This window comes from Rattus norvegicus, chromosome 2 (assembly GCF_021556685.1).
Source record: "Rattus norvegicus strain SHRSP/BbbUtx chromosome 2, alternate assembly SHRSP_T2T, whole genome shotgun sequence".
NCBI lineage: Eukaryota > Metazoa > Chordata > Mammalia > Rodentia > Muridae > Rattus > Rattus norvegicus.
Genome location: NC_141535.1, coordinates 246,468,907 through 246,493,610, shown reverse-complemented (window position 1 = coordinate 246,493,610; position 24,704 = coordinate 246,468,907). Strand labels below are relative to the sequence as shown.

The 24,704-nt window shown below is 40.4% G+C and overlaps 1 protein-coding gene across 4 annotated transcripts in view; it reads right to left on the bottom strand.

Moving 5' to 3' along the window:
- Nucleotides 1-5,315: 5,315 nt before the first annotated feature.
- Nucleotides 5,316-24,704, bottom strand: part of Lrriq3 (leucine-rich repeats and IQ motif containing 3) — a 92,310-nt gene continuing 72,921 nt past the window's right edge. For all 4 annotated transcript variants that reach the window (NM_001024307.1, XM_087631313.1, XM_087631307.1 and 1 more), the window contains 2 exon segments: nucleotides 5,316-5,834; nucleotides 11,828-12,554. In NM_001024307.1, coding sequence (NP_001019478.1) covers nucleotides 5,657-5,834; nucleotides 11,828-12,554 — 905 coding nt within the window. In that variant the 3' untranslated portion in view covers nucleotides 5,316-5,656.

Below are 24,704 nucleotides of genomic sequence, written 5' to 3'. Positions count from 1 at the left end.
ATCAAAAGTGAAGATGGAGGACAGAGATGGAGCAGCAGGTAAAAGCACTGCTGCCCTTCCAAAGGACCCTTCTCAGTTGTGAGCACACACATCAGGTGCCCTACCACCATCTCTAACTTCAGTTCCATGGGATCTCAAGCTGGTAGCCTGCCCTCACATGGCATATAGTCAAACAGCATGCCCATCTACGTAAATGAAAATAGATCCTTAAAAGTGTAAAAAAAAATTAGGACTTTCAGAACACACAGCATGTGGTGTCCTAGAAACCATGGTTGAAAAGATGTCGTTTTTCTTTGATGTGGCTTCCCATGCATTGTGTCTCCTCACCATGAACATATAGGCAGCAATACCCAGCCTCATTGAGTCAATAAATAAATACAAGAATAAAATTAGGGGGAAGGTTAAAATTGGCACTACTAACTGGGAGTTTGTCAAAGGAATGGGAGTGGTATATATGACCAAGATGCATTGTATACAAATACAGAAATCTAAAGAAAAATTTAAAATATCATTTTTAAACTAGAAGAATGGGCTGGAGAGATAGCTAGTGGTTAACACTGTTGCTCCAAGATATGAATATATTTCTCAATACCCACATGGTAGTTTATGATCATCCATAATTCTAGTTCCAGGGCCTTACCCATTTCTGACCTTTGCATGCACCAGGAATGCACACGGTGCACACAAACATGTGCGCAGGGCAAACATTCATTCACATAAATAAATACAAAGAAAAATAATAAACAGGAGAAATTTAGTCTCATCAAGTGCTTCCAAAAATTCCATAGAAATATGGCAAAGTCATTGGTAACTTTGTTGAAGGTATTTTCAAAACCTGCAATGCAATATGAGGAGGCAGAACTCTGAGTGTGTAGGATTGATAGACATCATTAGAGAGGAAGTGATTTTAAATAAGATTTGAATGGCTTGAGAATGCATACATTTAGCAAAAAGGGGATCATAAATAGCTGAAAGAAAAGCTGGTGTAGATAGATGAATTCACCGAAATGAGAAGGTTGATTTGATTATTTCAATGCTCACATTTATCCTAAAGAGGATGCTATCAGTAAGTAGCAAATAAGGAGCATTCTGGTATTGAGAGGATGGGAATAGGAAGACAGTAATATACATTCCCCAAGCATAAAGGTCTTACAGCCTCACTAAGGTGATTAAGCAAATAGACAGATGTCTAGAATGAAAGACTGGGTCAGATATATGCCATATGGCTGAGTGCTCAATGCTTCATGACTGACCTTTAATCTAATTTGCCTCTAGATTAGCAGAATTTGATGCATTGCCTGCTATTACCCTCCAATGGAAGGGTCATGGCAGAGAAAATGGTCAATGATAATAGAGAATACATGGTCCATTCTGCTGACCCCGTTCTGCACATTGGTGTATTATAGGCATTGGCAAAACCTTCAGGATGATGCGATAACCTCTTGGCAAATGACAAAAGCAAGCATACTGTGTGAGCATCAGGAAATCTCTTGACTCTGCTCATGGTTGACTATGTGGTAATTGAAGCTCAAGAGAGTCAAATATGGTGTCTTTACATAACTGACCTTATATGATAGATATGTGTGAAGAAATTATTTGATCTCTCTAACATTATTATTGTTGTTATGATATGACCCTCTGCTAAAAATATATTTTTGGCAGTGGTGTTTCTCAAAGAAAAGTGATATTCAGGTCAAATAATTGGGGACATTCTGAAGCAAAGATAATCTGACAAAAACCACCTACACATTCCTAATGCTGTCAGTCTCCACTCTCCCTCAGAAAGGTGTCTCTGTCCTAGGCCAGCATTTTTTTACATAAACCAAAAGAATACATTTCCTTTCTTAAGGGAAATGATTGTCTTCTTAAGTACTGCAAGGCAAAAAAAAAAGAAAAAAAAAGAAAAATACAGACTCTTAGGAATGAATTGACATAATAATGAATAATGTTGATAACCTAGGAAAGAAAGATGTTCAGTTAATAAATGAGGCCTCATGAAGCTAAAGAGATTCTGTAAATCAAAGCACACCAACATTTTAGCAAAGCGGTAGTCTACAAAATGGAGAAAGATTTTCGACAATTATGCACACGTGTATAATTATACAAGTATACAATTATGTACAATATACATATACAGTTATATACAACACACATATACATCTGAACTATACAATTATATACATATCTGAGTGTTAGTATTTAAAATATATAAACTGAAAAAAAGCTGAACATCAGGGAAGTAAATAATCCAAATTTAAATTGGTACATAAAACTAAGAGTTCTCAAAAGATGAAACTCAAATGGCTGAGGAAAACTTTTTAAAAATGTTCAAAATCTTTAGGCATCTGGGAAGTGCAAACATGCAAACTAGCCCTACCTTGAGATTTATTCTTTTAAGAAAATTGCCTGTATTTTTAAGTGTTTCATGTGGAACATGTGTCTGTGTGTGTGCACACATGTGTGTGTGTGCATGTGTGTATGTGTGAGTGAGACATGGCAACCATAGGGAAGTCAGAGCTTAACACCGAGGACTCAGTTCCTGCCTACTGTGTGGGCCCTGGGTTTCTTGAAACAGGTCTTCCTCTAGCTGGTAGGAGACTTTACCTGGAAAAGCATCTCACTGACCCTCAAGACTCACTCTGGATGAGAAACAAGTATGGGAGGTGGGAAACATTTTATTGAAAATACACCACAAGACTTAAGGCAGAAATAAAACACCAGGTAATTTCCAGAGAGTCATTTCCCAAAAGCTGTGATGTCCCTTAGTTCCTAAGGGTCACTTGCATGGACTGCTTTCTCTGGCACTCTGATGACCTGTGGACTTTGCATACTTACCAATGGAGAGCATCTAGAGAGTTATGTCCCCTGGGCTAGCTGGCTGGCCTCTTCGGTGAAGCACAAGTTACTGCCAAACAACTACTGTTAACCATTGACTTACCATAGCTGCATATGAGCTGCAACAAGAGCTGCGTGGCTGTGACAGTCCGTGTGAGCCAGAGTCTGGAGCATTTACCTCAGAGAAATTCCCTCTATCTTTGGGCCAAATCAACAGCAGACCTGGTTCATGCTTTATTCTCAGTATTGCTGTGCTCACAAACCAGGGATGCTGCAACCAGACAGGCTGAGATACTGTGATAGCAGCACTGCCATTTTTTACAAGACTTCCATTTACTTAATAGCTGTTATCTCCTAGGATCCACATGATTCTATGACACATAGCAGAAAGAATTATTAGATCCAGGGAGATCAAGGACACCAAAAGAACACAACTCACAGGATTAACTAAGCCAAGGTTCTTGCGGGCTCACAGAGATTGAAATGGCAACCATGGACCCTACATGAGTCTTCCCTCTATCTCCTTGACATACATTATAGTTGTTAGCTTGGTGTTTTTGTCAAACTCCTAACTGTTAAGTAGGGTTGTCTCGGACTCTTTTGCCTGTACTTCTGACTCCTTTCCTCCTACTGTGTTACCTAATCAAGTTTTGATGTGATCATTTGTTCCTGGTCTTGGTCTTATTACATCTTATTATGCTGTGTTTGGTTGTTCTCACTGAGAGACCTTCTGTTCTCTGAAGAAAAATGGAGGAACAGTGCATATAGAGGAGATGGAATGTGTATATGGTAATGAGAAGGAGGATTAATTGAAATTGGGATGTATTGTATGAGAGAAGAATTTCCACACAAATGTAATTAACAGGTGACACTTAGTATAACACACTCTAAGCAAAACAGGAGCCCTGATACCTTCCAAGTAGTGGCTTAGTGGCCTTTGACTTGTCTTAACCACTGATCAAATACAGAAAAAATTATGGAAGATCCCCAGGTACACTGGTGAGAACACTCACAACTTTAATGTGTGCTTCGATCATTGCAAAGGAGGCTCGGATGGAAACTCCACTGGATAAAAGCTAGCCTGTCTACTACAGAGACTTTTAGATTGCATAACTGATGGGACAAAATATTTAACAATTAGAAAGAGAAGTCAGTTATTCTCTAAGCTTGTGGTATGGGAGGCCACAAAAAATGTCATATATGTATGATGCTCGCAAGTACTAGAGGCTCACACTGTGGGAGGAAAGAAGAATGATATGAAACACAAAGAACTTTAATCTTAATATGTTCCTTAAAATCTTTTCAGGTCCTAAATGAAGGGCGTCGTGTTGATATTTTGGAAATATCAGAGACATCAGAACTAGAGATGTGATATATGAGACAGATTTGAGATTCTTCAAAATGTGAACAGCGAGGAACAATGAGATCAACTTAAGACAGCCATGATGAGAACACATACATACAGAAAAGGAATTCTGTAGAGTGTGTGCGTGGGTGCGTGCGTGCGTGGGTGCGTGCGTGGGTGCGTGTGTGTGTGTGTGTGTGTGTGTGTGTGTGTGTGTGTGTGTGTGTGATCTACTTTAGTATGAAGCACTGGAGGCCTAGCGGGTAGAATGTTCTTTGTGCTTTTAGAATGTTCTTTGTCTTTTAGCTCGGAGTTCAATAGAAATGGTTAAGAATTCATTGGTTGTATATTATGAGATTCAACTATAAAATATAGAGTGGAAAAAGAGAAAAAAACATAGTCAATATCTATACTAAATGAATAAATTGTTCTTAATGCATCACATGAATGAGCCTTTCTGTCTTTGTTGATGTATGTCAAATAGTGCCTACAGACTTAACAAATGATTCTGTGAGTAGAGAAGCACTCTTCCCACTTCTATGGACTGACATTCAAGAAATGTTCACTTTGTGCAAAATACCATGATGTTTATGTTTCATTCCACATCTAAATCTTAAAATAAAACTAACTGATATAGATTACTATTTTGTTAAATATATAACATATACATATAACTTTCAAAAGTGAGTAGAAAATGGGAGTAACAGACATTTGTTCATTTGCTCATTTGCTGTGGAAGACAGTTCTGTGTGACTTTCTGTAGTCAACTCTATTTCCACAGAATGATTAAAAATACCAAATGAATTGCTTGTTACTAGTCTGCTAATTAGCAGGACGGTGGAACTCATTCTGTGGACTTAAATAGATAGCTAGCACATTGTGAAAGCAATAGCCTAATTTGATAACAATCTAGCATTGTAGCACACATGAAGAATTGCATTTGTAAAGCACTTCATTTTTATAGAATTATAGTAGACTGATAAAATCAGAAAGCTTCTGAAATATTACTACTTTTAAAGTCTATGCTTATGGCTGGTAAAAATTAAAGAGAGATTTGAATGGTACCCCACCAAGTGATGTCACAATGACATCATTTGAGTTTATTGCCCTAGATCATGAAAGAATACTAAGCAAGAGATTTTGACATTTTTAATAGAATTTGGCAATAAGATAAAAATTACCAGAGAATATTGAAAGTAGCTTTACAACTTGTCATTGTTAGAGCCTATGAAAATCTGCAGTCTTTGGAAGAATTTTGTATGAAGTCATACAGTTTTGATCCCTCTTGGGCACATAGATACATAGTGACCCTTCGGAGTGCAAAGTCAATAGGATTTGAATTATGCTCGGTACCGGAAACACTAGGGAGTGTCTTCTCTCTGATCCGCAGCACGGTCATCACCAGACCTGCCTTGTGTGGAGCATGTCTTCCAAGTATGATCCCAAGATCCGTTAGTGATCACAACTCAACTGTCATCAGATGTGATTGAGCATTGTTTTATTATGATATTTTTTGTGAGATTTGGACGTGTAATATGTGTTAATAAATTCAACTTTTGCTTTAGCCTCCTCAAGTCTTTCACAGCCTTTTTGAAAGATGAGCGTATCAATGACAAATCTCTCTTCACAGTGCCTTTTATGGATTTCCTCCGCCCTGCGAGGCAAAAGGAAGTCAAATGTGATCGTTTTAGTGGACAAAGACTGGACAAATGGGTGTATAGATCAAACTAGATGCTTCCCAAATAGACATTCATAAGCAGAAAAAAGACAGAGCTTAGTCCATATAATATTACTACCTTTTAAGTAATATTCAATGCATATCATGCTAATATTTATGAGATTTTCATTGCAAAAATCCGAGACTCCTCCCACAATTCTGCTGCCATGTCAGACTTCTTGGAACTCAAGAGAAAAGAAATCTCATCTACTTAGGCTGTTCAGCCAACGGTATTTTGTTATAGCAGCTCTTTTGGAGAAATACATATTCTAACTTAGAGAGACCTAGATCAGGTTACTCTACCACACCCAGAAAGTGTCATAACAAGGAAGACAAGTTATTCATTTATACCCATTCATTCATTCATTCATTCATTCACTCATTGTTAATGAGTATTTCAAAATGAAAGGAAAATAGAAGGATATCATCAAGGAAAGTGCATAGGCATAAGAGAAAGAGGCATCAAATACTTAACTAAAACAAGAAACCCATTATGGAAAAGACAACGTAAGATAAGAAGTGAGGTAAATGTTAATAATGGAACAAGTAAAACAAGGAGAAAAGTCAAAAAGAGATTCAAACTTTAAATAACCCACAGACTTTAAAAATATATACACATTTCCAGGCAAAGAACTACAGACAGATCATTTGTCTGCACCATTTCAGATAGCATGAATGGTTAAAACTGAGGCAGAGAGAACAGCATATCAACATATGTTCTGAGAACTGACATAATTCTTTTTCTTATTATTTGGTTCAATTTTGGTGAAATTCCCCAGTTTGACTCATGAAGTACTATATTTCTACATATGTATAATCAGAAACCTTGACTCAGAGGGTGGCTATAAAGGCTGAGTTATAAGCTTTCAATTTACTATCTGGATTTTGGATACATTTTTAAAAATTCTCTTTACCTCATTTTTTCATATTTGAGAACTGGATAGTCTAACTCATAGGGTTCATTGAGTAAAAGACAAAATGAGTTACTGGTTGCAAATGCATTGAAGAGGGCCTTCCTTTAATCAGGCCCTTTTCTCAATAGTTTACAAAAAGTGTAAGAGAAACCAAAAGATGGAGAGAGGTTACAGTTCTCTTTAGAAACACGAAGTTACAGTTCTCTTTAGAAACACGCATCCTTAGGACTTTCATGAGATCACTCACAGGGAGTTGGAAATGAAGAATCTAATACTGGTCATTACAAGGCAGGTTTGACAGACATTCTTTTGTTGTATAAAATCCATCTACGAAATTTAAGGGGTGTAATTTTGAGTGCATTATGTATGTTGGTTATATATGTTTCTTCATCATCGTGAAGGGGACAATTCAGCTTAGAAGTTTAATATGAAGCAATTGAACAGGAAAGAATATGCAGCACAGGGGCAGAGCTTCCAACTGGAATAAACTCTGCTTTCAATCCAGTGCTGGGGGGGGGGGATGAAACAAAACAAAACAAAACACAACACAACAGTGGACAACCATTCAGTTGACATTAGCTACTCTGTTCTATTTAGGCTTAGAGTTTTCAAAATTTACTTTATTTGGGGTTCTTATATGCTTCACCATCTTCTAGCCCACCTACTAGAGTAGGGGAGAAAGAAGTTAACGGAAAGGGGGGTGGACTTGTTTGGAAAGGGGGGTGGACTTGTTTGGTAGTAGTTCTTTGGAGGAATTCCACTCTTTGCTATCAGAACACCAGCAGTCCAGTCCAATAGCAAACAAGTCAGTAAAGGCTGCTTGGTCCAACAGAAAGAGCAAGGCCCTGACAAATCAGCACACGTGAGCAGAAGTGGCCAGAGTCAGCCAGAATCCCCTAGTTCTGTGGTGTGTTTCTCTCTACAAAGTGAAGATGAACAAAGACCAGTGAAGAAGCGAGATCAGCGAAGACCAGCGAAGAAATGAAGCGTCGTATAGCATAATAATGCAAGACCCTCCTCTCACAGTTTGTGGGGTTCTGCTTATATTATTTCTAACTATTACTTGCCCCCTCAAGTGTCTGTTTTCAGCAAAATATCACACACCCTCTCACAAGACAGCTTTGAGAAAAACATCATGTGACGAAACTGAGTTGTTAGAGAAACCAGATACTTTCACTTCAGTTCTCAGCTTGGAAGACAGATTATGCACATAGATGCCTGTTGCAGCTGGGTAGAAATCAAAGAAAAAAGTACTTTAAACATACAAAGAAAAGTGAAAGTTAAAGGTATCACACTGAAATCATCATGAAAAGGTAAAGATCAACAACTGTGGACAAACTTAAATGATTATTTGAAAGAATCAATGAGTCGTTAATACATGTGAGTCAATGGTACTTGAACATGGCATCCAAGAATTGGAAAAGGAAGTCAGTTCTACTGATCACAGAAATAAAACCCACAGTTATGGATGTTTAAGAAACGCTACAGCAAGTCCGTAACTAAAATGATGTCTCTGCATTGAAAAGCCAGAGTGAATGATGCAGGATAACACTTCTGATGGGGACTGACTAATAATAATACCCTTACATACCAGTGTGGAGTCTTCCACCAGCATGTACAGCAGCACGGCCACTGAGCATTGCCACCTCTCTGAGGACCAGAGCTCAGTCACCACCTTCTTGGTTCAGTGATTCTAACAGACTTTTTTCCATCAAATACAATGTTGCTGGTAGTAGAGAAGGCTAAAACTAATGGGAATTGTACCATGCTCAAGAATTTGAAGATATAATTACGCTTCCAGTTTTCTCAAACTAAGCCATTTCACACAATCCCAATCTCTATATCAGGAACATTGACAGTGGGAGCTAACGCTGACTTTAAATAAGAAAAGTAGAGTTCTAGTCTTAAGCAGCAGACACGGAATGTAAGACTAATCTACGCCACCTGTAACTGTATGCATATGGATACGGCGGTGAGAGGGGATTCAACTATCATCCCTTTAGTAAATAGACTCCTGGGGAACTTGAGAACACAGTGGTGCTTGCATCTGAAGCTTTACATTTGGTGAGGGCTTGAAGCTGTTCTTGTAGGTGGCAGGAGAAAGAGTGAGCAACTGAGGGACTAATGAAGCTGGGTTTGTAAAAGTCACAGGGTGATTTTCTCTAACTGGTGAATTAGATGATGGAGATGGCAGAAATGCCTATAGGCAGGAATTGGCAGAAAAGGATGGTTAGCTTTGTGAAGACAGCACAGAGAAGGGCTACAGAAATACTAGACAGAATGCACAGAACAACCTGGGAAACATGGACCCTTCAGTAGACAGGAAATGCACAGGTAGACATGAGGCCGGCGAGCGCCATCACAGAGTTTAAGCATGCATGTCATGAAGGCAAAGGGTTAGAAGAGGTGATGAATTTTGGCCACAAATAAATATGAGAAGTTCACCTGCTCAGAGACAGAGCAGTCTCTAGTGAATAGGGGTCCTTTATGTGTATGTGAGGATACATTATTAGCTAGTTATTAATGTGAAATGTGTTTGGAGCCCTAACATGTTCTTGTCCCATAAACAGGGCAACTGTCTGTATGAATTTGGAGATGATGGATATACGAGATGCTGTATAAGAAAAAGAAAAACTTTATAAGTCAGGATACAAAGACCACAATGTTCACTGCGACCTGAAGGCAAAATGTCCTCTGAGAGCTCAGGTGCCTCAGCCTTGGTCCTGACTGTGAACTTTGGCTTCATTTGGCTTGTCATTTTCTTCTGTCTTATTGCTCTTCTGTTTTGAGTGTGTGTGTGTGTGTGTGTGTGTGTGTGTGAGAGAGAGAGAGAGAGAGAGTGTGTGTCTGTGTGTGTGTGTGTGAGAGAGAGAGAGACAGTGTGTGTGTGTGTGAGATAGAGAGAGAGAGTGTGTCTCTGTGTGTGTGTGTCTGTGTGTGAGAGAGAGAGACAGAGTGTGTGTGTGTGTGTCTGTGTGTGTGAGAGAGAGTGTGTGTCTCTGTGTGTGTGTCTGTGTGTGAGAGAGAGAGAGACAGAGTGTGTGTGTGTCTGTGTGTGTCTGTGTGTGTGAGAGAGTGTGTGTCTGTGTGTGTGAGAGAGTGTGTGTGTGTGAGAGTGTGTGTGTCTGTGTTGTGTATGAGAGAGAGAGTGTGTGTGTCTGTGTGTATGTGAGAGAGAGAGACAGTGTGTGTGTGTGTCTGTGTGTTGTGTGTATGAGAGAGAGAGTGTGTATCTGTGTGTGTGTGAGAGAGAGAGTCTGTGTGTGTGTATGAGAGAGAGAGTGTGTGTCTCTGTGTGTGTGTGTGTGTGAGAAAGAGAGAGAGACAATGTGTGTGTGTCTGTGTGTTGTGTGTATGAGAGAGAGAGTGTGTATCTGTGTGTGTGTGAGAGAGAGAGAGAGTCTGTGTGTGTTTGAGAGAGAGAGTGTGTGTGTGTGTGTATGTGTGTGTGAGAGAGAGAGTGTGTGTGTGTGTGAGAGTGTCTGTGTGTATATGTGTTTGTGTGTGTGTGTGTGTGTGTGTGTGTGTGTGAGAGAGAGAGAGAGAGAGAGAGAGAGAGAGAGAGAGAGTGAGATTTTCTTAAAAGAGAGACAGAGTGGCCTAGAGAGTTGGCAAGATTTGGGGAGGAAATGGAAGACGGAATAACGTAATCAAAGTATGTTGTAAGAAAAGAAATTAAATTTTAAAGACTAAAAAAATGAAATTGCAAAAGTCCAATGGTTAAGAACTAAAAATGCCTTTGGGAGTTAGCCACTGCATGGTAGGTAACAGTATCTGATTTCCCCACTTTGTGTACTCTTTGCATTAAAATGGAGGCTGCGCAGACAAATCGTAGCTCCACAGAAGTGGAAACTGCAGACCAAAGGCAGCTCCACAGAGGACATGGTCGTCTACATGCCCTGTGTCTCCATGGAGAAAAAAGGTCTTCTTGTGAATATGCTGATAGAAGTCTCTCTCAGTGGCTATCACAAAGTATTGAGATTCTCCCCATAATACCAGGTTATTATGCTGATGTAGCCTCCTTGAAACTGTAGGCATGCCATGCCCTAGCAGAGTGCATATGACTAAAAAACAAAATAATATGAGTAAAGTCAGAAGGATAAGTAAATGCAAAGTTGGGTATGAAATGGTGAGCCTTTTGCTCTCTATAAGAAATCCTGCTGTTATGGCAAGAGGTGAAAGCACACTGGAAATTTTACTAGCTAGACTAAGACAAACTGTCATCTGAAACAACATTCAGACGTCAAATATAATTCTGTGAATAATGGCAAGGTATTCACTTCAATAAGAATTATATGGGCAGAACTATTAAGGGAAAACGATGCAGTTCGGTAGACAGAGTGCTTGCCTAACATGTATGAAGTTCTGGCCTCAATCCCTAGCACCACATTAACTTGGCATGGTGACACATGTCTGAAATCCCAGCCCTCTTGAGATGGAGGCAGGAGGGTTAGAAGTTCAAGGTCACTCTCTTCTACACAGAACCTGAAACCAACCTGAGCTATTTATGACCCTGTCTCAAATAAACAAACAGAATTAGTTAAAATTTGCAGGATAGTATATGGAAATGAGTTCAGGAAAGGCTGAAGAGTAGAAATAGAGGTCTGGGCGAGAGGGATCATGTGAGATCTTTGAGACTGTGCCAGTTTAAATTAGAAGAGACACTGGTATAACAAAGATGGCACTATCTTTTTAGAAATTTGAAGAGAGGAAAAGCATTCCCACTGTGCAAGAGGGAGCTGGAGTGTGTTGCCAGCACCAGTCAGAGGGGAAGAGCAGTGACTGTGCAATTCTAAATAAGCAGGTTTTCGTCAGTGATGCTAACTCAGGGAAGAGTTCTTTTGAGTCCCAATCCTTGGTACCGACTCAGCACGTAATTTTCACCATTTAGTTTGCTTCCGCTTTCCAAAGTATAAAAGTATCAAGCTATGGGGAAATACATCTTGACAGAACTCTGCACTAGCTTTGTAAATCACAGTCGACTGAGGAGGACTTGTGCCTACGCCATGAACTTACCTTAGCTTCTTCATTTCCGTCAACAAATTCTGCTTGTATTTTCGTTTTTCCCGTTTCTCAATAACATCGAAGTGCTTTGCTTTCATTTCAGACAAGTCTCGCTTCAGTTTGTCAACTTGAATGATTCCTCTGAGCAGAATGGACCTCTCATTGTTGAGGGAAAGAACTAAAGACTGGTCTGCAGCATTCAGTTTTTTTTCAGCTAGAAACATGGATTTCCGCTCTCTAACCTTTTCCAGGTAGTTGAGTCTCTCCTTCCAGATGTGCCGTAAGCCTTTCTGGATTGTCTCATTATCCTTTTGCATTAGTTTTCTTGCCATAGAAATCTTCTTCCTTAAATTTTCACTAGTGTTGAGCCTAGCTCTTTCCTGGGCAACTTGTGCTGCAGCTGTGGCTGCAAATTTTCTTGCTTCTTCCTCTTGCTGCCTTTGCTCTGAGTAATATTTATCAATATCATTGAACAAGTGGAGATCCATACCAGCCCTCTGTGAGGCTAGAAAATTTCTCCTTTCCTTCAGCTCCTCATGAGTCTCTCTTTTAACTTGTGGCTTTTGACGAGTGGCAGGGAGTGGCTGGAGATACTCCGGGAAGTAGTCCCATTTTATCTCCTTCAGCATTGCCCGGTACTTGAGTGATCTGGAAGGACATAAAGGGATCTTCATCGCAGATATCCTAAACTTGGTGTCCACTTCCTCATCCTCAGAATCAGATTTCATCTCGTTCTGACCTGTATCAGAGGAGAAAGACAGACAGACAGACAGCATGAAAACTGAGCTTGTTTTCACTTCAGGCACACTGGCGACTACACCAAACGCACTGTGAGGAACTTAATCACCTCAAGCGTATTTCCCCAGGTTCCAACTCCTGATATGGGAAATGAAACCCACCGTTACAGCCTCGTCCCATGTAACTGTACCTCATACAATCCCTTGTTCCTTGTATCACTTCTCATGTGAAGCTGATTGCATAGCCTCAGTAGTACCACTCTCTCTTACGTGTGGTACTCAGAGGATTTATTATTAAGTTACCACTTGCTCCTGCGTGTGGTACTTAGACATAGTACTTATTACTGAGTAGACAGCCTCAGACATGGTTTTGTGTACCTGAGACATAATTTTTATATACTCAGTGGTAAGTTTTATAGAGTTAGACATCGTTTGCATATACTTACACAGGGAAATTTATATACAGTTTGCTAAAAAGAAAACCATGAGCAAACAGGCCCTGAGTCAGGCAGCACCAGAGTTATCTGTTCTGTGCTGTGAGCAACTGGATTCCTTAGAGTTTATCATTTACCAGCTTGGAGAACGGTCACAGTTCTACTGCTGTGGTTGGCGGTGACAACTTTTTACAGTTATTCTCCTGATCTGTTCTTAGTTTTGTGCACTTGCTAAGTTTGTTGGTTGAGGGATCTTGGGCTGGAGGCTTTCCAGGAAATATTACAACTTAACATTACCCCGTGTGTTTCCAACAGTGCTGCAATTAGTTACATTGCGTTTCTAACTGTAGTGAAAACTTGTAGCAGCCATCAAAGTATTTCTCCTCTATTTTAAAAAGGCACAAGAGTCAGCCTCTTTGTCACTGCATGTCAGGATAAGCTGAATCTCACTACTGAACAAAAATGCAGCATCTCATCTCATCCAGGGCCTTTAAACAACACGTGACTCCTCTGCTGTCTTCTCACTTCCTTCTGACCCCTTTACAGACACGAGGACAAAACATCCCAGCTCACGGTGGAGCTGTGGGACAAAGAGTTTCTGGTAATAGAAGCAGCAGCTGCAACACTAATCACACACTAGAGCTGTCCAGCTGGGACTCTGATGAAGCCAAAAATAAACGGGAATCATGCATGAGACCATATCCACTTCTGGGGTATTTGTTATGACAACAAGTCTGACAAATACAATAACAATACTCTGTGGTTCCCATATGTACTCTTTGTAAACCTACTGATGGACAAGAAAACAGACATAACATATACTTGCAAAGCTCAAGAAGGAAAATGTTTCCTGTGCGAGGCTGCCTCCTCTGCTTGAGACGCAGCTCTGTGACTCTAGTGCTGTCTTCAGATCATCCCTGGGAGAGGACTTCCTTAGAGCCTTTAAGTTAAATCGCTCAAACAGATCATAGGAAGTTCACAGAAGCAAAGTTGGCTGTGGAAAAGAACTGGATGCATGACACCAGCAGGTGACAGGAATATAGAAACATTACAGGGATTTTAACTAAAGGCCCAAAGAGATCCTCATGACGAGATCAAGCTGTGTATACTATTAAATAATAAATTACACAAAATAATTAAAATACAATACTTGGGAATACCAACACAAAAGATCCAAAAGGGAAATAAAAAACTGGCAAAAACCAGACAGTAGAGTCCCTGTTGGTGATGGCAGAGCCACCTCCCACTGTCTACTTGGATAGCCCAGCAGCTTGTCTGTACCTGGAGCCCCTCTGCACACACACAGCAGTTCTGTATCTCTGGTCCCTCTACACACACACACGCATGCACACGCGCGTGCGTGCACACACACACACACACACACACACACACACAGCCGTTCTATACCTGTGACCCCTCTGCAGTCACACAGGAGTTCTTCTGTATCTGTGGTCCCTCTGCATGTGCACTCGTATACACACACACACACACACACACACAGAGTAGTTCTTCTATACCTGGTATTCCTCTGAACCAACACAGCCTTACTCCAGAACCTACTCATAACTCTCCATTTACATTCCTTAGCAAGACTCTGGTTTTTTTCATACCTTTTGTACAAAACAAAATAGCCTTTGGTATTTCCTCATTGGCAGGATGAAGGACGGTGCTAACTTCTAACTGTGGGCCACGTGTCATGGAAAGAAGCTGCCGTATAAATGAATTCTCACTATATACACAAAGACCATATTCACCCATCGCCAGACTTTCAGGGTGCATTTATGGTTGTGTAGAATGCTGTTTCCTTTACTGTCCAGATTCTTTCCATTCTTAAATGCCTTCTCACAGAGCATTTCTCTATAATCAATACACAGTATTGATCCTTAAAACCTGTATCGGGGAGTGAGGTGGTGATAGTCAGGTGAGTGAGGGGAATTGGGAGTGGGAGAGGAACCTCTCAGAGGCAAAGAGGAGGGAGGATGGGTTGAAGAACTCATGGACAGTGGACCAGTAAGAGGGCAACATTTGGAATGTAAATAAGTAAAACAATAAAAAAAAATCTTATGACAGTTCCTTCATCATATGGTGGGTCACATGCTACCAATGTCCAAGCACTGGTAATAAAGTGGACAGGGTTCCTTAAGGGTGAATCTTCTTTGATTCCAACTGTACCCTAGTACTTTACATATAAACCTTCTCAGACTCTTGTGTTGTTTCCGCACTGCTGTTGGGAGGAAGGGTGGGCAAATGGAGAGATAGATTTGATTGTCAAGAGTAAAATCACTTGAAGTACTTAAAGCCTTGAACATGGAGTCAGCCTGACCAGCTCCAAATCCTACTGCTACCATCATGGGGTCTAGGAAGGATTTTTAATTCACTAGTTTCCGTGCTTGGACACAACAACGTGCAATTTATATAACTCATTCTTTTATACCCAGTCATGTAAATCTTTTGAGTGCTTGCTTCTGTTGTGAAAATATGCATGGCATCTTTCCAATTTTTATTGTTTTTTTCTGTCAATTATACGGGTTTCTTATGAATTTTATATATCATCCCTTATCCTATATGCAATGCGTAAATGTTTTATCTCATTCCATAAGTTCCTTTGTCTTCTTTTTTGTTATACAGCGAATTGTTAATTTTATGCAGTCTTATTTAACTTGTTATCTGTGTTTTAAATATATATAGAAATAAAATGTTAGTAAGATGCATGTCAAGATTCATGCCTTCTTGTTTTCTCTACAATTGTCGGTGTTTCAGATATTATAATAATTAAGTTGCTATTTCACTGCAAATTTATTCTTGTGAAATGTATTAGAGTTCTTTTTGCAAAAAAAATTAGAGTGTAGATATCCAGCTTTTCCAACACTATTGATTACTAAGCCTGCTTACTCTTTGTTAATTGTTCCAGCATCTCATTTCTTGGCACACACGGCTTTGTTCCTTAGTTTCTTATTCTCTGTCTTTGGTTCATGTCTGTTTTGGTGACAATAGAGTTTTAGGAATTATTTTGACTCTAAATAGTTGTTTTACTTAAGGAAAATTTCTGTTTTATAAGACGAGTCCAAAGTCCTCCTACAAGATTTAGGAGATCATAAAGCTCCACAATAATTGAATATTGTATTTAGGAATAGCCTTAACCAAAGGTAAAAGATATCTCAATCATGAAAATTATGGAACGTTAACATAAGTAACCTGAAATATCTGATGTTGATCTTACTGATAACTCATGTGAGACCAGCTTTCTCATGGATTTATGCTGTGACTCGTCCATATCTCAGCTCTGCTAATGGCATCGGGAGTTCCCACTGGACCTCAGTGAGAGTATCAGGACCGAAGAGACCGTGGTCACGTTTAGTTGAGGAGGTGGCATGGGAGATCTCCCATGGACACAAATACAAGCTGAAGCAGGTGAGAGGCTCCTGTGGTGGTTTCCACGACTCCTCTACACTACACACAAGTCAACAATGTCACCATCACATTACTGTACACGCAAGTTCAATCCTGTGGAATAGATTGGTGATAACACACATAGCAGCTTCTTTATGGTCTGGAGTGACTCGATGGCAAATAAAATATTTTGATAATATCATCACTCTTCAGACATACAGTTTAGCAGCAGAATTCCTGGCAAGCTCTGAACAACAATATCAATATATATGCTAATGTCCAACCTGAGGACTCTCAGAGGCCTATGCCTAGACAAAGAAGTACAGGCAGTAATCCCTGTTGAGAAAGGAAGAATTAGACTCTCTCTGGCATGAGTTCCCTAATTGTCTATCCAGTATAAAGAGGTCAGTCCTGAAATGATATACACACAAAAAAGAGATGCAGCAGGCTGTATTTGTGTGTGTGTGTGTGTGTGTGTGTGTGTGTGTGTGTGTGTGTGTGTGAAATAATAAAATAGAATCCAAATTGAGAGGGAAACAATTGGGAAACATGGAAAAATGGGAGGGACTGGAGACTAGGGACAAAATTAAGTAATTATATTTTAATTAAAATTACATTTAAAATGTTTTGATAATATTAGATTTCAAATTAGTGTTCTATTTTTTGAATTAATGGAATGATAATAAATACACTCCCAGGCAAATGGGCTAAAGGTTACCTGTCTCTGTATGCGAAGGGAACAAGAGCAGCAGTGGCCCAACCTTTGGATGTGAAGGGCGCTGACATAAAATAATGTGGACTGTCATGTTACGGTGCAAGGAAGCAGAGGAGAATGGCATTAGTGCATTTTTGTTCTGCGTGTCTGGCCCAGCCTGAGTGCAGAGAAACGCCTAGAGATACAATGGCGCACATTTTCCAGACACTGCTTGACACTGCTTTTGAAAGAGCCTTTTATCCAGCTTACTGCATCATGAAGAATATGGTCATGTCGTTTAATTTAACCCTCTTCATTCATATAGTATTTTTTTCAATTTAGGGGAAAAAGAATTGGCATTTGAAATGCTGGCTTAGAAATAATAGCTACTTTGGTGATTTAAATAGTAGTCCAGACACTACACACACATAGACACATGCACACACACACACACACACACACACACACACACACACACACACACACACAGATATTGGAGTAATTTCTAGCTAGGTTGAGACACGACAAGAGTGTAAAATATTATGGTGGAAAATTAACCACATCTATTGATGGCCCCAAAACTTTATTTTTTCATAGCTCTTTAACATCCACCAAATATGAATATTTTTCTCATTCTCTGGCTATAGCTATCAGCTTTAACAAAGTGTGATTTTTGACCAAGTAACTAAAATGGAAAACTTTCCTGTGTATAAGTTATGTCTGATTTGTGGTTCTTGTTCTTGTTGTTGTTGTTGTGGTTGTTGTTGTGGCTGCTGCTGCTGCTGTTGGGGCTGTTATTGTTGTTGTTGCTGTTGAGGACCTCATGAAGGAGCACAGGTCATCAGCCCAGCAAGCTCTCCTTGGATAAAGTAAAGGCCATCAAGGGCTGCTGTTCCAGCCAAGGGGACATGAGGCTCAGGCATCATGGAAGGAACAGACACAGCCCTCCAGGCCTGAAAATAGGAACCAGACAGTTGCAAAGAAACGTTTCCTAGCTTATCACATTCATGATTCAAATATGATGGGAACATTTTGTTCATTTCTTGGGATTTTTTACCTGAATAAGAAGCCTAAACCAGTATCCATAAGCCGAAACAACATTCCTTAACCCTGTTTGGATGGGTAACGAAGGGGCAGTGAGCTAAGCATTGGCATGCCTCTCACTGCCTGTCTGAGAATATGAAGTCATTCCTTACTTTTAACAGAAATGTAGGCCTAGCACAGATTTGCCCCTCCCCATGGAACCTAAAAGTTGTCTAAAATGCAAAGAAGTATGAGACAGACCCACCCTCCTCCTTTCTGATATTCAGTCAGAATATGCAAGTAGACAGGTACCAGTTTGAACAGCCTCTGTTTCTGGATTTGGGGTGTCCGTGAGGGTTGTACTCTCTTCTTAAACAATTACCTTCAAGTAATGTTTATAGAAGCACCTCAGAGGCTCAGTGAATCAAGTTCCAAAGTAGAAATAAATAGAAGTGTTAGAAGCTGGACAGAGCCTTCCAAGATCATATATATTCACAGTCTCTTAAAATACCTGGGTGTCTTAATTGCTACCTATTTTGCTACCTGGACCACAGCTAATTATTGTCTTTCTCCTGAGTGATTTATTTCTACTGTTTCATAGTAATTCAGTCTGTTGTATTAATTGTTCTTCTACTTAAATTTTTTTCTGAAGCGGAGCTTGTATATTTAAATCCATGTGGGCATTTATGTAGTCTTTGGTTTCGGGTCTCAGTTTCAGTGGTCTACTAGTATAAATGACATCGATTCCCTCCCCTTGGCAGCCACTTAAAATGTCATGTGACCTCACTGAAGAACTGAACAGGATCCAGCTTCCTAAGATTATTTTGATCGCGTATCCTAATTTTTCTGTCTACCTTAAAGTCACCTATCTACATATTAGCAGGTGCGTGTGTAATTTGTGCACACACGTCACAACCATGACATTCCTACTCAACTCTTTCTAGTTCCTAGTTCTTGTATTTTCTGAAAATTTGGTTTTCTTTTTATTTGAGAATTGCTTGATTACATTGTACATATCTCTCTTTAATCCAAAACTGTCTTGTGTGAACTGTCTATGTGAACCTTAGATAACAAATGTCCACCGACACATACATGGAAAAGGTATATGAAAGTGGAATATTTGTTGTGTTTTGGGTATATTTTTAACAAAGGAGTTAAGTGATCTGTTAATACGTGGATTGTTTCTTGTCTCAAGAAACTTCTCTTGAAGCACGGAAGACAGACGCCACGCGAAACTTCCAATAAGAACTCCCTGAGGAGGACGGGTGCTGATGGCCTAGGGGTTCTATTGGGTGGACAAGGAAGACAGTGTAAGGAAAATGGATGTAAGATATAAGAAGAAGATGGAAAAAGAGAACAACCAGGGCAGGCAGCGATGAATATTCAAGAAGAAAAGAGTCAGGAGGCTTAAGTCAGGAGGCAGAAAATTGCAAAACAGACCCCAGTGAGCCAAAGGGAACTGGTAGCAGTTGTAACCAGAGAGACGAAATGAGCTCAGGGGTGGGTAGCACTGTAGGTCCAGCACAGTGTGAGCTGTGCAGCAATGTAAGAGCCGGAGCCATGCGGTGTGCGGCATTTCACTGTGAAGATAACAGATATCGACATGGACCACAAGAGTATGAGAGGGTGACTGGTTAAGAGACCAAATGGCGGTTCAATCTGGGATGATACACACACAGTAAAGCAGCAGAAGGATATAAACGTGTGGAATGCTTCACATAAAGCCAGAGACACTGCTGTTGAATTACATGACATCAGAAAAATAAGCTATCAGCAATTACTAATAGGGTGTAGACTGCATTAATCATTGGGCAGTGATAATATTTTTGGGGGAAAGGAAAATCTGTAGAAAATGTTTGGTAAACTACATTAAAAGTGTGTGATGTGTGGCTGTTCAACACAGTGTATAGTGTCCATACTTAAGCATGTACACAAGCATTGTACCAATTCAAAATTATAGCCAAATTAACTTCCACAAAGCATATTTAAAGTTTTTATTAATACATTTTCAAAATGACGTCTTCTTATAAGAGGATCTCTTTGAGCCAGCATAAATTTTTTTCTATTTAGAGATTTTTTTTTTTCAATAAAACCTGAGGTCAGGAGGTAGCAGCCCAGAAGAACAAGATCAGTTGATCAACAAGCTTCAAAGCAGAGAGGAATCTTCAGCGAGACACTCCCAACCCCAGAAACAAAACGGAAAGCCCTCTGGGAACTGACTTCTGTGATTATTACTGACAACGTCAAAGGCTGGAAGCACAGGTCATTCCTTCTCAGTTTGCACAGGGTATTTCTGAGATAGTGCTACACATGGTTTTACTCATTCCTAAGTCAACTGTTCTTTTCAGCGATAGGTGTGCTTCTGTACACAAGAGTCAAACAACTGGATGCTACTCTACCTGGTTTTCAGTCATCTTGCTAGGTTTTGGGCCAATGGAGCCCTGGGATACAGAAGCCTGTGTCATTTGAGACTGACGTCACTTGATACTTCTGAATGTATTACAGGTTTATGATACATCTGTGACGTGCCACCTTATTTAAAATCAATGTAGTTATGACATGTCCCTTCACAAATGGATGTGAAGTGGTTCCTATTGTTAGCAAACTCTCCTGACTTCTCAGCACAGAGACGTGGCCTGAACGAGTGTGCAGAGGTTACAGCATTGCTGTAAGGGAAGAAAAGGGTGGGGTACGTGAGGGTTGGTGAGGGAATAATGTGAAGGAGCCAGTCGCACCAAGTCCTATCATGTACAGGACGTGAAGTGTGAAAATGCAATCTACGGTACCGGCCCACACCTCCCATCTTCTGTTTCGTTACCTACAACACAGGGGAGTTTCGGTGATTCCTTCTCCATACCCATACTGGTGGGGACCACAGTAGTGCAGATGGGTTATCTAAACTAGGAACAACGACAAAGTTTACCAAAGTTAAAGCTCCTGAAAATGCTACACTCCGCTCATAGAAGAGCTGTGCTGGGACAGATGTGCACAAGGATAGAAAGTGAGCTGGGTAGATGACTGGTTTACCCTGCTCGGAAACATCTATCCGTCTCTCCCCTCCCCTCCCCCGGTGTGTGTGTGTGTGTGTGTGTGTGTGTGTGTGTGTGTGTGTGTGTGTGTGTGTGTGCGTGCAAGGAGGGGTGAGTGTGCAGATGCCAGAGGAGGTAAGACATCTTTGATTCCCTGGAACTGGAGTTAGAGAAAATTGTGGGTCACCCAGAGTGGGTACTTGCAACAGAGCTGGGGGTTTATGCAAAACCAGTGTATACTCTTCAATGTCAGGGCATTTGTTCAGTCACCTCAGCCGTCTCCTTCAGAAAATTACCCATTCCGTAGAAGAACTCTCTGAGAGCACCTTTTTCTGCACTATATAACTGAAAAATATTATTCATTATATTCTAAACCCAAATCCAACCCAATTTTCAAATTTATAAATAAGAAACAATGAGCATTAAAACAATAAAAATAACTTCAACATAAATTTTAAGGACCATCCATATTCATTTGAAGTTAAATTAAACATTTGGGACTTGGTAGCCCACTGGACAGAGTGCTCCCAGATAGTTCCAGAGTTGTGATTTGCTCCTGCTGGTGACAGCCATATCGCACCACCCAAAGCTCATACTCTGTTGGCTTTCAAATGATTTTTATGTGACTTCACCCCATATTGCTCTGGACATATTTAAGTTGACTACTGTGCCCATCGCAACACACACTAGAGCCTGTGTCAGAGGTGAGGTAGTTTGTTTCTGGTATGAGAAAGTTACACTTGAATTCCCTACCTCGGTGGCACTTTCTTTAAAGGTGTTGTTTCCTCCCTAATTGTCTTGGCACTGGTAAACACACACACACACACACACACACACACACCAATCACATACATCACTGAGGTCACTATCCACTTTATGCCAGTTTCATAAATGTGATGACTCTGAATTTTCAGTACTTATTCTTTATTTTTCAATTATTTATCAATTTATTTATTCACCTTACATCCCAGTATCAGCCCCCCTCTCCTCTCAGTCTCCCCTCAGATGGCCTCTCCCCCGCCCCTCCCCTTCATCTCTGAGAAGGGGGAGCTCCCCTGGGTATCTCCTCACCCTGGCACATCAAGTCACTGCAGGACTAGGCACATCCTCTTCTACGGAGGACAGTCAAGGCAGTCTAGTTAGAGGAACAGGATTCACTAGTAGGCAACACTTTTAGGGACAGTCCCTGCCCCAGTTGCTGGGGGACCTGCATGTAGACAAATCTGCACACTGCTACATATGTGTGGGGGACGTAGGTCCAGCCCACGCTTGCTCTTTGGTTGATGATTCATTCTCTGGGAGCCTCCAAGCATCCAGGTTAGTTGACTTCTGTTGGTTTTCCTGTGCAGCCTCTATCCTCTTCAGGTCTCACAATCCTTCCCCCAACTCTTCTATAAGTCTCCCTGAGCTCCATCTAATGTTTGGCTGTGGGTTTCTGCATCTGTTTCCATCAGCTACTGGGTGGATCCTCTCATCTTTGTCCCTGAACTTGTAAGAAAGACACAAATTGGATCAGAGGTTTTATGAGTGGACTAATGTCCTTATTCCTCCACTGGGTTTCTGCTTTAGTTTTCTTTGCACATAAAAGAGCATGTGGAGTTTGTTGCACAAACTCCACATGCCCAAAGGGATTTCAGAATCAATTATTCTATTTCTAAAAATGATACTAATCATTAGGTTTTTGCCAGGACTGAGCAAATGGACAGACTGCCATGGACACTCACAGATGCTTGCATGGCCATGTGCAAAAGCCTGGTTTGTCATCATCGTGCCATCTCTTTCTACCTTTGTTTTCCTTCCTACCCTATGCTTTCCACAGTTTTGAGAACATGCTTCTAGAATACTTGTACGTATTGTGTATTCCCAGAGGGCTGATTATCAGGAAATATACATCTTTAGCCCTAGTGACAGTTTTGGCAACATGTTTGGGATACTATTAAAATAGTCACTTGATCCCCCATGACTGATTTTTACTTAGAATTCCTTCCTATCAGGATAGTCAGGTGGCATATGAAGTTCTAAAACTCAAGTGTGGTTGGTTTCAAAAACAGACATGGAATGCTTTTATCCAATCAGGCTATCAATTCATGTTTAATTTTATTTCGACATAATTCTTCTTTTATGTCTCACATTCTTTCTCCTTATTTTCCTTCCTTGTTGCCTCTGTTTTCATGGGTTCACATCTACCTCCCTTCGTCTCTTCACTCCAGTGGTACGTTAGTTACTCTGCCTTCTTCCTCTGTCTATTTACAACAACACCACATTCCTCTTGGCTACAGACTCAGCAATGCATGTTCTATATATGTTGGCTAATTCAGTTGCTCTCTACATCAGTTTTAAAGAATGGCAAGGTTAGTTGTGTATACTGTATTTCACAATTACTGGGGTCATTCTTTCATGGGGAGTTTTTGTGGACTTGGAACAAATATTGGATGTTGCTTGCTCTCAGCATGATACAATCCATCTTTACGTTTCTTCTAGGTAAGTCTCTTATCAGTTGTAGCTTCAGCTCTCCCTGTTAGAAGGTCTGTACTTCCTGTTCAGCCTTCTTGCTTTCCCCCAGTATAAGAATAGGTCATTTCACTGCCTTCTGGTTGCTGTTATTTCTGATAAGCAGTCCCTTATTGATCTCAATAAAATTTGCCAGTAAATGGTGAGCTACATTTCTCTTGCTGTTTTCAACAATAATATTTTATTTGAAATACATTTACATCTCCCTTTTCATTTCTGATTTTGTTAATTTGGATACTGTCTCTGTGCCCTTATCTATCTTTTTTATTTTCTCCAAGAAACAGCTCTTAGTTTTGTTGATTCCTTGCATAGTTTTCTTTGTTTCTCTTTTAATTTTTTTCTTGGATATTTTATGCATTTACATTTCAAATGTTATCTCCTTTCCCTCTCTTCCATACCCTCTCTCCCCTCCCCCTGCTTCTATGAGGATGTTTCAACTCCCACCCACCCATTCCAACCTTAACACCCTAGAATTACCCTACATTGAGGAAATGAGCCTTCACAGGACCAAGGTCTTTTCCTCACATTGATGCTGGACAAGGCCATCCTTTGCTACATATGTGGCTAGAGTCATGGTTCCCTCCATGTGTACTCGTCGGTTGGTGATTTAGTTCCTAAGGACACTGGTGTCCCCTTGTTCAACCCAATGGTTAGCTGCAACCATCTTCATCTGTATCAGTAGGGTTCTGCAGAGCATCTTAGAAGACACCCATATTTGGATCCTGTCAGCAAGCACTTCTTGACATCAGCAATAGTGACTGGGTTTGGTGGCTGCATATGGGATGGCTCCCGAGGTAGGCCAGTCTCTGGATGGCCTTTCCTTCAGTCCCTGCTCCACTCTTTGTGCCCGTATTTGATCCTGTATTTTGTTCCTCTTTCTAAGAAGGAATGAAGCGTTCACAGTTTGCTCTTCCTTTTTCTTGGGCTTCATATACTCTGTGAGTTTTTTTCTTAGATATTCCAAGCTTTTGGGCTAATTTGCTTCTAATTGGTTGATTTCAGCTCTGAGTTTGATTATTTCCTGTCATCTATTCCTCTTGAGTATGCTTGCTTCTTTTTGTTCCAGATCTT